This window comes from Lycorma delicatula, chromosome 5, assembly GCF_047948215.1.
Source record: "Lycorma delicatula isolate Av1 chromosome 5, ASM4794821v1, whole genome shotgun sequence".
Taxonomy (NCBI): domain Eukaryota; kingdom Metazoa; phylum Arthropoda; class Insecta; order Hemiptera; family Fulgoridae; genus Lycorma; species Lycorma delicatula.
This window is the reverse complement of record NC_134459.1, coordinates 2,534,786-2,551,004: the sequence shown is the minus strand read 5'-3', so window position 1 is coordinate 2,551,004 and position 16,219 is coordinate 2,534,786. Positions and strand designations below refer to the sequence as shown.

Sequence of the window (16,219 nt, the reverse complement as noted above, 5' to 3'; positions counted from 1 at the left end):
TTGACCGATTTTCATCAAACTTGGCAGTAATATTTCTATAGTAGGGTCATTGATGCTTATAAGTTTTCAATTCAAAAGGTCAGGAAGTGAGAGATACAGGGGGGAAAACGAAATCGTCTACAGATTTTGCTTAATTAAGATTATTTTTTGGTTGACATTTTTTTGAATATTAATAACTTTTGTAAAAAAAAACCAAAAAAAACACGGTTTGTTAAATTTCACCCCCCCACCATTAAAATGGTTTTAATTTTGAAGAGTTATAGAAGGCAATACAAGAGGTGATTTTTGTTGCGTTTCTTTAAAAATATTTTTGTGAAAAATTATAAAAGAACATCTTTTGTGTAAAAATGTTTTTGCTAAATTTCGCCCCCGCTCCAAAAACTAGTAATAATTTTGAAACGTTGTAGAAGGCGATACAGTGGGTCTTTTTCGTTGCATCTTTTTCTATTAGGATTCCATCGAATCTACAAATTTTTCTCCATCAATATGGGGTCTTAGCTAGGCTAACCCCCTTACACACCCCGCATCCCACTTAGCGGCCGGACAACTGCTGTAGTCGTCCGCTAGGTTGTGACGTTAGTGGTGAGGGGCATAATTAAATAAATAGATAATATTTAAAGCGTAAAAATTTATTTAAAGTGGCCGCTAGTACACACCTGCGCGAATGAAATACGGTACGCGCGGGCTTTAGTTTTTTTTTTTTTTTGTCTTCAGTCATTTGACTGGTTTGATGCAGCTCTCCAAGATTCCCTATCTAGTACTAGTCGTTTCATTTCAGTATACCCTCTACATCCTACATCCCTAACAATTTGTTTTACATATTCCAAACGTGGCCTGCCTACACAATTTTTCCCTTCTACCTGTCCTTCCAATATTAAAGCGACTATTCCAGGACGCCTTAGTATGTGGCCTATAAGTCTGTCTCTTCTTTTAACTATATTTTTCCAAATGCTTCTTTCTTCATCTATTTGCCGCAATACTTCTTCATTTGTCACTTTATCCACCCGTCTGATTTTTAACATTCTCCTATAGCACCGCATTTCAAAAGCTTCTAATCTTTTCTTCTCAGGTACTCCGATCGTCCAAGTTTCACTTCCATATAAAGCGACACTCCAAACATATACTTTCAAAAATCTTTTCCTGACATTTAAATTAATTTTTGATGTAAACAAATTATATTTCTTACTGAAGGCTCGTTTAGCTTGTGCGATTCGGCATTTTATATCGCTCCTGCTTCGTCCATCTTTAGTAATTCTACTTCCCAAATAACAAAATTCTTCTACCTCCATAATCTTTTCTCCTCCTATTTTCACATTCAGTGGTCCATCTTTGTTATTTCTACTACATTTCATTACTTTTGTTTATTTACAAATAATTTAAATTAAGTTGTGTGTGAAAGCCGTGCATTAGAAAAAAACCGCGTGACGGGAAAGTCCTACGACTGTATTGTCAGCTTTTGAAATATTAAATTGCGTCGAGATTATATTTTATATAAAAAATATAACTCCGACCTCATATACGAAAAAAATAGGACGACTGTACTTATTAATATTTCAACATTAAATAACTTTGACCCGAGTAATTTACAATTTAAATTTCATATGCCGAAGATAGATACATCTTAAAACTACTGGAGAAGACTTTTTTTAATTTCGTCGTAGGTAAAACTATTCTACCTATTAAAAAATGCTACAGGAAAATGCAGGAATACTGTAATATTAAAAGTGTAAAAAAAACTTAATTTATAATGTAAACTCCTAACACTTAAATTTTCGTCCATACGATTAAAGTAAGTTCGTTTTTTTAAGTCTTAACATTTAAATGATTTATTCCGACAGAAAAATGCTATAAGTAAATTATATTTCCGAAGTCCTTGGAAAGGAGTTAGATAAAAATAAAAATGAATCAAATAATAGCGTACCGCATCACATTATACTCCACCGTTTAACAGTTTAAGTGACTCGTCTACGCAACCATTAAATATTAACTACGATTATCTAAGAAGATATACAGGTTCAATTTTTATTTAATTTTCTCTTTCTTTCAAGTACACTTTCAAATAATCATTACGGCTTTGATATATTTTATGTAAATAAATTGCTGTTTACGGTTTATTTTAGTTTTTCTAATTCTCCTTGACATAAAATAAAGTTTAAAAAAAATGTTCTCATTGTGTCCAATTACCTCAGATTGCAAAAAAAAAAAAAAATAGTAAAATTAAATTAAATGTGTTAATCTAAATAAATTTCAACATATATCACTTTAGTTAAATTAAATTTAAACCCGGTTTTCACCATCCTTCTTTACCATTCTACCGTTCTTTCCTTCCCTACCTATCATAAAGGCTATCCCCCTTTTGGTTTATAACTTTTTACCCCCTCACCACCAAAAAAAATGTTGTATTTTTTTGGCGGATAATGCTTTCCCCTTCAACACCCCCCTACTGGTAAGGAACATTTTTTATCGTGCACTTTCGAAATCTTTGAGTTTTTGCGACCCCCCCCCCTCCTTCTAAGGCGTATGGGATGTCAAACTTAGTGTTTTAGTGTGCTCTAACCGTTTTTGGGGGTTAGACTTGGTTTGGATATCTTCTTTTCTCGGAAAATGGTGAAACGTAGTAGGAGACAACAGCAACAGGCTCTCCAATACGCGTAGAGTTCGAGGGACTCTACAGCGAGTTAGTTGACTGAGGTGGCATCGGCGGAAGAAAAGAGGAAGGAAAGGAGGAAGAGAAGCCGCTCTGCCAAAAAAGTAATTGCAGAAATGAAGGTGGAGGAGAGGCTGGAAGGTACCTTTCAAGTTCCAGGGGTTGACGGCGTAACAGCAGAGGCGATGACGGCGTTGGTGGAGGCCTCTCCCTCCACATTTTTTGAGGCCTTTAATGGCTGTTTGTAGAAGGAGTATATACCGATATCGTGGAAGGCAGCAAGGGTGGTCCTCCAGCCTAAAGAAGGTGGGGGAGAAAATGGCCCACCAGGTTATAAACCGTTTGCCTTCTCTACAGCCTGGGCGAGCTGTTTTAGATTATACTGGCGAAAAGGCTTCAGAAGGAGTTGCAGAAGACTGGCGGACTATCAGACAGACAGAATGGCTTCCGCAAGAGCAGAAGCTCGGTCGACGCGGTACGGAGAGTGCGGATGTTGTGGAGAGGGTAGCCAGGAGTCAAGACATGTTAGAAGGATTCCCGTAGTTGTCCTACTCGACGTAGCCGATGCATTTAACACACTGAGATGGGAGTCCATACTGCGGCTGTTGGAAGGAACAGGAATCGCGTTATATCTGCTTAGGATGATACAGCAGTACCCGAGTTGTAGAGAGCTCTTAGAGTAATGTCTGAAGAAGGGGAGGAGGTTGTTGCACCCGTGCTGTGTGGCGTGCCACAAGGGTCCGTACTGTGGTATGTGGTGTATGATGACCTCCTTCGGACAGAACGGCCGGCAGAAGTGGTAGCTGGTAGCCTATGCCGACGATTTTACCGTGGTGGTAGCGGCAAAGGAAATAAGCACCGTGGTGACGAGGCTACGGAGACAGTTGAGCAAATAAAGATCTGGCCCCAGGAACAAGGTCTGCGGCTGGAGTTAATAAGACCGAAATTATGGCGGTGGCAGGAAGGAGGCGCTTGCACCAGTTCTCAGTTACAGTGGATGGTGTGGGGATTACTCAAAAGAAGCTAAGCTAGAGCTAAGCTAGCTAAGCTTAGCTAGAGGAGCTAAGTACCTCGGGGTACGGCACCATAAGTCTCGAAAATATGCCTATCATGTGCAGCAAGTGGTTATGAAAGCAGAGCGGATGTCCTCGGCGCTATTTAGGCTTATGACCAACGTCGGGGGCCTCAGAACCTCCAGGAGTAGATAGTGGTGTCGGTCATGTTATATTGCAATGCCAGTACGGGTTGAGGCTTTTAGGATTCGAAGAAACACCAAGAGATTAACTAGGGTGTCAGGAAGTTGGCGTTAAGGGTGGCACAACTGAACAAACCGGTTTCCCTTGATGCGGCACTGATGGCGGCGGGATTGCCGCCGTTAGACCTCGTGGCAAGGGGGAGGTTGGACAGGGTCACAAAAAGGGAAGAGGCGAGGACACGAATGCTAACGGAGTGGCAAAAGTGGTGGCGTAGAGCGAAAGAGGATAGCTGAAATTTTATATTGATACTTGATGTTACAGCGTGGGTTACCAGAACGCACGGGGAGGTGGACTTCTGGACGGCTTAATGGCTGACGGGTCACGGATCGTTTGGGGTCTACCTCTGTAAAATTGGCAGAAGACAGACGGATAGGTACCAATATTGCGGTAAGGCGTACGTTTTTTGACTGCCCTACGTGGCTGGAGGAGAAACCACAGGAAGATTTGAACTCACCGGAGGGTTTCATGCAGTCGATGCTATTTTCCGGTGAGGGCTGGAATACGTGTGTTCAATGGTTCTGAGGCGAACTTCGGCAAACATTAATTGAAGGAGAACACGTGGAGGACAGTGAAGATGTTGGGTGAGGGCGGTGATGGGGCGCCAGTTCTCGGGGGCGGTTGGCGGGGGTGCTCTTTCATTGTCGTCATCGATGGCTCGCGGCGGACGCGGCCTTGCCGTATGAGGTCGGCATCACAGTCAGGAGTTAAGCGAATAGTGTGATGCCGTTATATGTATTTTTGTAAATAGAGTGTGAATGAGAGGTGTAAATATTTGTACGAATGTGAGGAGCGCCTATGACGCGCGTAGTGCTGAGGTTATGCCATCGGCGGCAATTCCAGCATCACGTTGCGCGAGGGAGTGGTTTTTTGGTGGGTCCCACTGCAGTAGGCGGTGAACCCCACACACTCAGTATGTACGGGCTACTGGGCGTTCGGTTGAGGCAAAATTTTTACCTCCGACGTAAAAAAAATAAAAAGTTAAATTAAACTTAAAACGGTACGCTCAATTTTAGCTCTTAAAATCGTAAAATTAATAAATAAATAATTACGGATTCGTGGCATAACAATATATAAAGAACTCGAGAATATAATATAAAAATTAAACTCTATATCTTCCATATCAATGAAAACCTAACTAGAACTTACCTAGTTACTCTCGTTTTCTATTAAACTTCGAAACTGTTAAAACCAAATACATATAATTTTAAACCAGACGTCCCCCACTGGAAGCTTATTCCCTTCTTTACTAAAATAACTGGGTTTTAATTTATTTTTTTTAGTACAAAGTAGTATTACTTCATAATTATTAGAATTACTGAATATTTTTATTTTTATTATTGTCCGATAATTATTAAATTACTCCCACTTAAACGTTATTTAACGAGAAAATTATAACGAGCAAACAATGTAAATTAAAACCATTGTATTAGATGGAAGTAATATATACATATATATTAGAAAATGAGAAATTCTGAAAAAAAGATGTTTTAGTTTACAACACCGATTTTTCCCTGAATAACCTTTATATTTTGATGAAATAGTGAGAGAAAAATTTTAATCTAGCTGAGAATAAATACTGCGAAATCGAAAGATTTTCTGTAAAAATACTGAAAAAAAAAAATTAATAGGTTGTAAAAACTTGTAAAATACAAGCATTAATGTTTATTTTATCAAAAGAAGATAATTTTAGGCAGGTTAGTGCTCACTACAGAAGAAAAACATAAAAAAATAGAACTAATAATTCGAAATACTGGAAATTAAAATATCTGTTCTATTTTTTTTTTTATTTGTCTATACGTTTGTAACAAGCGAATAAAGTCTCTAGAATCTATAGTTTAAAGAAGTCGATTTTTTAAACAACTTTTCTTTTCTCACATATTATCTGTTCATTAGTACTATAATTAGCCTATGTATTAATCGATTATAAGTAACTCTGTAAATTACTCGTATGATAGGAATGCCACTCTCTATCTACATCCAAGTATCAAATCCAACAGTCAATGGAAGCGAACCTTAATTTCAATTCGGTTTTGAAAGCTCCCAAACAGCATCGTCCGACATAGCCATCGCTAAGTTCTTTGAACGACAGGTGAGGCAGGCGACGCATTTCTTAAAGCGCTACAGTTCACTACTGATCTTCTAGCGATCGTCAGTTATTAAAGAATGACAAATATTATAAAGAGTAACACGATTCAAACCCTGTGTCCGTAGCGCAATTTTAAAACAAGTACATATTTTTATTTATTATGAATTTTTTTTTTAATGTCCTTTATAAAAACCGTTAATTTTATTATCAGTGGGTAAATTTTATTTTTCTTACGACTATTGTTATTATCACTGTGCTTTTTTTTAAATTCTAATATTACATAAATTACACGTAATTATTGTAATACTACTAACTACGCACTTTTCATAAATAAATAATTGAAAAAACCAAGTACGTTATCTAATATAATTTCATTTACCGTATTTTTCAAGCGAATTTATTCGTAACTTCTTTCCTATTTCTTGATTCATTACTGTCGTATTAATTTTGAAATAAACAAAATTAATTAAAAAAACAAGTACGTAATTTTTTATTTGTAATTTATAGACGAACTTGTAGATTCCAATCTATAATACGAGTATTACATAAAGAGGAAGAAGGTTTTTGTTTGTTCGGGGTAAACAAAGAAACCACTCTATCAATCGCGACCAAATTTTTACCCGTGTTTCTTGGCATAACTGAGAAGGTTTTTAGATATATTTCATCTCGAAAAATATCTAAAAAAAAATTACAAACACACACATACACACACACACACATATATATATATATATATATATATATATATATATATATATATATATATATATATGCAGTAGTACAGATTTGCCTGTTGAAGCACAAACTTTAATGAACTGTGAATCTGTGGTGCAATGGGGTCCTCTTACTGTATCTCTGCAAACAATCGTCCATTTTCAAAATTCAAACGGGGTATTTGTTAGTAGGTTGAAGGCTAAAGTTTGAACGACCTAGGTTCGGGTACGCTCTCGATGTAACAGATCACGGTTGTTCAGAAATGTATATACATAAAGTTTATCCGTTTGTTTGTTATCGCATCACGCGAGAACCGACGATTACTTTCAAATTTTCAGGATACATGCCGACCGAGGCCCTACCTCTCTTGAAGGTGAAGATATTAAAAATATTCATTATTTTTTCGTCCTCAAGGAGGGTGAAGTTATGCGTTAAAGATATTAATAAGAAAAGATAGATTAATCCTTTGATTTCATTATTGTATTTCTAAGTTATGAATATTTCGTCGTCAAAGGTGTGTGTACTTCAATTACCGTAGTTATTATTATTCTATAGTTTCTTTTTTAGATTTCTATAAAGCACTAATATTATAGTTATCATTTATCGGTGTTATTCTCACAACCATGAGGATAACGTACAGTACGAGGGTCCAAGGGGTGCAGCCCCCCGGGTAGTTGGGAATGACGAGCAAAGCGAGCTCTACGGCCGCGGGGAAAGCCCCTTGGCCCCGGAAGGCTCCGAGGTGCCCCCGAGTTGGCTCCGGGATTCGCCTGGGGTGACCTGACCCCGAGGGTCCAGGTTCTGGCTAGAAGAGCCGGCTAGTTTTCAATAAAACATTATGCGACCGACTAATAAATTTAATAGTTTATTTTTGCCAGCCCAGTTCTATTTTCATTTAGCTTTATTTACGTACTACTTGCGATAGGATGTTTTCGTCGGAATTATCTTAAATAATTTCTCACGATCCGAGTTTACTTTCTTATATTCATAAAATACGAATGTAACAAGTTACGTATCGAATTATGTTATCGATTTTATTTTTTCAACGGTCATAAAACGACAAAGAACGCGTTAAACAAGATTTATATAGATACTTAAAATGCCTCGAAGTGTGTGGGGCATATTGGCGGGCGTGGGGTGCATACCCGGACCCCGACTAGCAGCTATGAGTGGGAAGGGTAGCCTTTTTAGGGAGGGGCATCACGGCATCCAGAAGCCGTGGTCGGGAAGTTTCGATGAACCGGAAGGGATCCCGATGGGAGGTCCAGTTATTGGACTGAAGTCAGGGCGGGTTAATCAACGCCACGTACCTTTGGGCCAACTGAGGCAATGTCTTTAGGCGGTTACTGGTTACCCCTGAGTGGTTAAAAAAGGATAATTTAATTGCAGTTTTTTTTGAGATTATTTGGCAGTCGGCAACGTAAGACATCAATGTAAAATAAAATCATTTTATAACGATATAATTATTGTTACTATTATCGTTATAATTCAAAGAAGATCGCGAAATAGAATTAAGAATTACGATTTTTAATTCTCAAATTAAAATTTAAATAAGGGAAAACAAACTGAACAAAAATAAAAATTTTCCCTTATCGATTATTCGGTGAATTTGCAAACGTAAATCCCTGTTTACCTATTAAAAGTTAAATTTCTATCGTATTTTATCTGTACGTACAATAATTAATTATTTTCCAGCAAACGTTTACAATACTCGTGTAAATTGAGTAGTGAAAAAGTAATAATTTATGATTTATATCTTAAAATTCCGTAACAATTTAATGTTTATTTTATACGGTTTTTGTATTTTAACGATTAAAAACCACATGTACAGCAATACAATAAAGTAACTTAAAAATTCATCGACGGTTAGTAAAGTTTGTTCGGTGATTTTACTATAAAATTAATAGTGATGAAATAACATGCAAACGAGACATCGCGAAAGGCTGAGGGATATTCATGTGCGGACGTATATACTGACAACGTTTGTCAACAGATCGCGTTCACATCGGTTTATGACATGACGCTTTTAAATTTGACTTCTTTTTCGTTTCCCGTTTATAATATATAACGATCATATTAATCTTATAATTAAATACGAGTGCGAATGCGAATTTCTGTATCTCATGCACTATTACGTGTACTCTTGTCGGTATTACGTATATATATTTATTAATAAAATTGAAACTACGTCAAGGTCGATACAACCGTAAACCGATTAAAGCAATGTCAATAGACCGGTTAGTAAAACTCGTCAAAATCCTTTCTACTTGTTTGTAGATCTAATCTTGACCTGATTCAAACTGATGTTTTTTAGATTTTCTAAAATATACCGAGTCAGGGGAACATCATATCGTCTTGGCTAGAAATTGTTTTTATTTTCTACTTATTCCTTTAAATGTTATTTTACTATGTTTTTTAGTTATTTTTAATCTTACAGCGAGAATAAATTTAGTTTGAAACATATTTTTATATACATTTTTTTGCCCTTTACCGGTAGTCTACCGTAGTTACATCAAATAGCTCGCTAGATTGACAGCACTAACTAGAGTTAACTGCTATGTGAAGTCAACAATTCTAAAAAAAACAAAAATACAATATTTATTATCAAATAATATAAAATGCAAAACCTTGTGATTTTGACAACGGCATTTTGTAACCACCGGTATTTATTGCTTTGAGAAATATAATTTTCAGATTTTGAGATAGATTGTATTACGTTTTTATTCATTAGTCTTTTTAGTAATACGAAAGCATACGAAAATGATTCTCTTTACCATTTGGAAGATAAACGGAACCCTATTACCGAGCTACTAGGGACCAATTTAGAGCGATGACTATGAAGTACAACGGTTACACGCAAAACTATACACAGAGGCTCTGTTTCGATCGACGGATGTGACTGTTCACTAGTACTTCCTGATAACGAGATAATATACATATAAGTTTAGCGCCTAATCCTCTGTATTCTTTGGCGAGGCCTACGTAATTTACTCTGCGTTGAGTGTTTGAGGACCGAAGTGACGACAACTTCCTGATAATAACCGACTCTAAGAGTGTACTTGACAGCTTAACTGCAGACGATCTGAACCTATCGTTCAAATTATCTACGACACCCCCTCAAGAGTACAAAAAAAATGTCCGTACGGGTCTCGGGCCACTGCGGCATTCTCAGAAACGAACGAGCTAATGAGGCTGCCAAGAGAATGGCAACAAATAGTCTCCGATTGGAATTAACGTGTGAGAGCGACTTGACGAAGGCAATCCTTGTAAAATTACGTATTCAATGGAATAAGGTCTGTCTGCTGAATCCTCCCACGGCTCTACATGGCAACCGGCAGTACGTCTTCGAGAAACCTTTTATCCCAAACAACAAAAGATATCAAATCATCCTAACGCGGTTGAGGCTAATAATCCAAGCCCAGAGGGAAGCCATTAGGCTACCCTCAGCAGAACTATGAGGCTTGGTATTTCAACCGACACCACCCCGTTCGGTCGCTCTGAAGCATAAGACCGAATGTCTGTGCCACAAACGGCTTCTGAGCCTCGAACAGTTTAGCGACGAGTGTCCTAAATAACTCCTAGGGTTTATCTAAAAGCGTGGTGTCATACACCATCGGCTTACGTATCCCAACCGTTCACTTGTCATATATTTGCTAAAATAGATAGGCGCACCCCGTCAACTACTAAAAATATATATGAAAACCATAATAAAATTTATTTCGTCTAGGCAGCAATTCGCTGCCACGCCTAGGTCGCTGAATGCCGGTAAGTACCTGTCCATCATTTTATAGCGCACGGAGCCATAATGATTGGCTGGTGGTCAGCCATGCTCAGGGTTAGCTTCCCACGGCATGCGGTAAGAGTCTTTCCCTTAAGCAAACCACGGATGTCGGTTGAACAAAGTAACCGCATCTACGAACTCCGACAACGCGGCTCTCGCCACACTGACTCGCAGTTTGTGAGTATTGCTTTTATTCGGATTTGAATACTGGATCGTGTATTTGGTGGTCGGGGTTCAATTAACCACACGTCTCAGGAACGGTCGGTCTGAATCTGTTAGAAGACTACATGTTCACCGGTACAATTACAGTTACACTCCGGCCGCTGTTGACTTTAATCGTTGATGGGACTATAAATAAAAAGAAACAAAAAAAATGATAAAAGAAAACTCTGAGACAAAAACAAACGACCTTGATCAGCAGACTAAAATATGTTAATCTATGAGACAAGAACCGGTGACAATTATTTAAAACTTCTGTGGTACGTTCAGTTTAAAATGTAGTCTTATAAATTTAAAAAATGCTAACAACAAAAAATACGTTACATTCTTATTTTCAGTTACTTAATACTTCGCAAAGTAAAGAAATCCATATGTAATGAGAATTATGATTTTTAGACCCGTAAGAAAATAAGCAAAGAGAAAATAATTCTAAATTACAATAATTGTTGTAACTTATCATAAACCGGATAGTTATAAACATCCCCAACATTTTTTTTTTCAAGTTTTAAAATCGACGCGGTATCAATGAAACCGAGATCGGAATTTATTTTTACTCTCTAATAAGGTCGTACGACTATTTAGAAAAATAACTGAATAAAAGTAAATAAACTGAAGTAATAAAAAAAAATTACACTACTCCTACTTTAACGGTAATATGTGTGCACTACAAAGCGATCAGACACAAGGTTACGTAAATATCAGCATCCAAGTAGAACAGTACATCGACGTAATTTGTGTGGGAATGAATAAAATATAGAACAGGCTTACAGTCTAGACTACGTGGATAACAAACAAATAATTACAGTAAAGAACGATATTTGTATAATAAAAATAGTTATTCTAAAAGTAATTATAGTAAAATTACTCCTATATCGGTAATGACCTCTGACAAGATTAAAACTGCGTATTAAAATAGTAAGTACACACACATATATATACAGAGTGTACCACGAAGTTTTCCTGGGACTTTCATAACCAATTCTACTCGGGAAAATAATGGAAGAGGTTTATATAAACATTTCCTAAAACGCTTCGTTTGCGAATTACGGCTACTGAAAGATTTCGCTTGGATTTCAGGTACCGCCGTGAAATGAGGTCGTACTGAAATCTTTGGGAAGTTAATTAAGAAGCAGAATTATTTGTTTACAATAGTTTTTGAGAAATCTGGGGTGAAAACCAAGAAATTGGGGTACAGAAGACCGTTTTTTATGTTTAAGTGCAGTAACTTTGTTAAATGGCTAATAAACAGATAAAACTTTTAAACAAAACTTGTAGAGAATTTAACTCTGAATTCTTTTTTGTCTGTATGACAAAAAATTGGCTTTCAGGAGAGCATGAGCAGGGGCAGGAGCAAACTTTAAAGGGGACACAGTCATGCGATAAGTTATTTTAAAGGCCGTTTTGAGACATTAAAAACGGTATCAAAAAATATTAAATTCTGACAATTTAAACCAAAATGGCGACCAAAATATCATTACGTTCATTAGAAATTGAAAAAATTAATCGTTAACATTTTTCAAATACTTCTTTCGATTAAAGTTACAATCTTGAAGAATCATATTTAATTTAACTAACGGTTCGCAATTTAATTACTATTCACGAGTAATTAATTCTTACATAATCTGTAATTAATTAAGTCGTATAATCTCATGAATTAAAAATACCGCCAAATAAAACTATTTCAGTAAAAAATATACTGTTTCTCATCTCACATTAAATGTCCAAACTGCCCCCCACACAGTAATACAGACGCTGATCAAAAGCTTCTGACACTGTAAAAGCTTTCTGGTGAAATTTTGCTGCGTTCTAGCTAAATGAGTTCCTTTAACTTTTCGTGATAGGTTACTGTGAACTATAAAAAATAAATCTGTGTACCATCTTTGTTTAACACATTATTAGATTTTAATTTACGTACCACAAAATTTTCCTTAACTTTCCTGTATGCTCCGTCCATTTTACCAACGATCATTTCTCTTTCCACTTCTGAACACTTTTCTTTAATCCACTCATCTTTTGCTACTTTGCACTTTCTTTTTATAGTATTTCTTAACTGTCGATAGTTCCTTTCACTTTCCTCATCGTTAACATTCTTATGTTTTCTACGTTCATCCATCAGCTGCAATATATCCTCTGATATCCAAGGTTTGCTACCGGTTCTCTTTGTTCCGCCTAAGTTCGCTTCTGCTCATTTAAGAATTTCCTTTTTAAGATTCTCCCATTCTTTTTCTATCTTATCATTTTTTACTCAGACCTCTTGTGATATTCTCCTCAAAAATCTTCTTTACCTCCTTTTCTTCAAGCTTCTCTAAATGCCACCGATTCATCTGACACCTTTTCTTTAGGTTTTTAAATCCCAATCTACATTTCATTATCGCTAAATTACGGTCGCTACCAATGTCTGCTCCAGGGTAAGCTTTGCAATCACAGTTGATTTCTAACGTATCAGATACTTTGTTGTCGTATCACCCGGCATATTCCAAGCGTATTTTCTACTATGATTTATGAACTGGATGTTGGCAATTACTAAATTATACTTCGTGCAAAACTCTATAAGTCGGTCCCCTCTTTCATTCCTTTTGCGCAGCCCATATTCACACACAATATTTCCTTCCTTGCCTGCCTTTTCCAATGCAAGCATTGAAAAAGGCAGGCGTTCTTCTTCATACATATACATATAGATACTTTTTCATACGCATCTACTGTTCACTGTTTAATAATCAAAGTGACCAAATAGTTTACGATTTTAAATAATTTTTTTTTAATAAAATTTTCTCTTTTTTTAACTTACAGAATATCAATAAAGACAAAAATTATAGATAACAATTATAATTATCGGGCTATTTTTTTTTCTTTGGAGTGAATATAATGTTTTCTCTACCGGGTAAATATTTCTCCTGTTTAATTTAAACCTTATATTTATAACTTAATATTTAAAACGGGAGGTGGACAACTAGATGTTACGAAAGTCCTAAATCCAAAATTTCAACATCCTATTGCTAATACATACGTACGTACGTACGTACAGACATCACGTCGAAACTAGTCAAAGTGAATTCCAGGAATGGTCAAAATGGATATTTCCGTTGAAATCTGAAACCGAAATTTTTCGCAATTACAATACTTCCTTTACTTCGTAGAAGGAAGTAAGAAAGTAGGAAATGATTTGTACATCAAATCATGATTAGAAGTACAAAATGAAAATTATAGAATAAAAAAAAAAAAAAGAAGAAAAACAATTGTTTAATAACATTGCGATGTCACTAAAAAAATTAAAAAACTATTACTATTGCGGTAACTCCGCTAATAATTAATACAACATTATGACCAATTTAACAGATTTAAATTTGTATTTTTTCTGAATTAAAAATAAACAAATATTTTACAATTCTGCCAAACATAGCGTATTTAATCTTAGAAAAAATTTGCAAAAAAAATAATATGTAGGATTAAATTAACTGAAATAATATAATATGTAAATATATGGCTTCGCCAAAGGAAAAAGTTGTATTCCCTTCTGCGGATGCTCCTCATAACATCTATTCCTCTCAATCGCTACTATTTTTTAATATTCCACTTTTGACGTCATGGAGTATAACAGTTCTCCTACGGTGTCGTATTCTAAAATTATTAACGATTACCGTTCTCAATAAGTTAGATTAAATAAAAGCACTGTACGGAAGAAACGAAATATAAAAAAAATATCGCAGAATCTAAATTTATACTTTTTGCATATTTGCTTATACGAAGTCCATTAAATAACCCTGAGGTTGACTAGCCGAAAAAAGAATACAATTTTCTAACATTAATATATTGTAACATTTAATATATTAATATATTGAAAATTTTAAACGTAGTATTAAACAGGTTATATATATACAAAAGATTTCAGTCCAAATTCTCTTTGATGATAATCAGTCGGTTTTAACTGAACCGTCCAAAAACGTTCCTATTTTAATCGATGTTGGAGAAAAAACTGGAATCGAGAGACGAACTACAAAAAATAGGACAGATCTGTCGGCAGAAATTCATAAATTCCTTTCGTAAAATCTTTGGTAGAGTGTATAGCTGTAATATTTACAATCGTATGTTATAAAACGATATTCAAAATAAATAAACTGAAATTATAAGCTAAATTTAAAGATAATACATCGGGTACGGCTTTACTTATGAAAAATAAAAAAGTTTCCGTTTCGCAGTATCCTTTTTCGAGTTACAAATTCGGCTTGACAGATCAAGAAAAACTACCAGCACAGTCGAAAACTTTTAACGAAAAACTTACTTACTTTTATTTAGTTTTGTCATATTAAACGTCTAACTATTCGGTGTAAAAAAATGTATTTTCGTACATTTTGGACTCATTAAATACGAAATGAATGAAAATAAAGTAAACAAGAATCGAGTTTCTGAGCGTGCTAATGATTTATTGCGCAAATAAGTATGCTCTGCGGTTACAATTTAGTGATAACAGTGAAAGGAATTTCTATCTTACAAAAAGTTGCCGTTTTTCAGCTTAAATAACGAACCGTACAAAACTAATAAATCAATTATAAACTTACGAATTAGATATATTGTAATAACGATCCCCAAGTGTCTCCTGCAGTGTGCAAACGGCTTCGTCCATCCTTATGGAACCACTGAAAAAAGTAATAAAAAAATTACAAATTTTTTTTTACTGCAATTCATTTTAACAGATAATAATAACTACTTACTTAATAACTTATTACTTCTAACTAAATTTTATTTTAAAAATACCGAAGATAACAGAATTATATTTTTTGAAGGGCATCGATATATAAAAAAAATTTTTAAATATTATTTTTAATTAAAAATGTTATTTTCCAAAGCGGCTTACATTTTTCACGTAAAAAAATGAAACGGATCAGATTTTGTAAACAGACGTAAGTATATTTTAACGATCAACGAAGCGAAAATATTTACAACATATACGGTTTTACATCGTAAGAGAATTTTTTTTTTCTATTCCTAAAGTGAACGTTGCAATTTATTCGACAGGTGAACAATATGCAATCCCCCCTCTCCGCGGACCATTGAGATGCGGAATGTATAGCTTGCGATAGACTCAAGTTCACCGTTCCTGAGACGTGAGGTTAATTGAACCTCAACCCCCAAAGTACACCGGTATCCGTCGCTAGTATTCAAATCCGTATAAGACCAAACGATTTTGATAAGGATTTGAACATAGAATAATAGAAGATATTATTTATCTACTTAGTCGACAAGAGTCAGCTGTTTTATTTGAATTCAGTTGTGTTTTTTAGTGCTCGGTGTGTAGAAATATACGCTCATAGTAAAAATATGTGTTGCGGTGACAAAGGTTTTACACTTAGGAAACCTGAAAGTATAATTAAGATTTTTTTTCTTGCGATTAAGCCTATTTTTAAATTAAACTCAATCATCGTTAGTAGGCCGGTTAGGTTAATCTAGCTAGCATGTAACTGCTCTGTCGGTAGCTGTTATGGTTCAGCTGTCAGCCGATTCAACTAAAAGCAACGACA

General features: G+C 35.4%; 1 protein-coding gene across 4 annotated transcripts in view; it reads right to left on the bottom strand.

Moving 5' to 3' along the window:
• The window catches only part of LOC142324656 (uncharacterized), a 249,782-nt gene that overhangs the window by 101,470 nt on the left and 132,093 nt on the right, over nucleotides 1-16,219 (bottom strand). For all 4 annotated transcript variants that reach the window (XM_075365524.1, XM_075365525.1, XM_075365526.1 and 1 more), the window contains exon 2: nucleotides 15,260-15,337. In XM_075365524.1, the coding sequence (XP_075221639.1) occupies nucleotides 15,260-15,337 (78 nt within the window). The remainder of the gene's footprint in view (nucleotides 1-15,259; nucleotides 15,338-16,219) is intronic.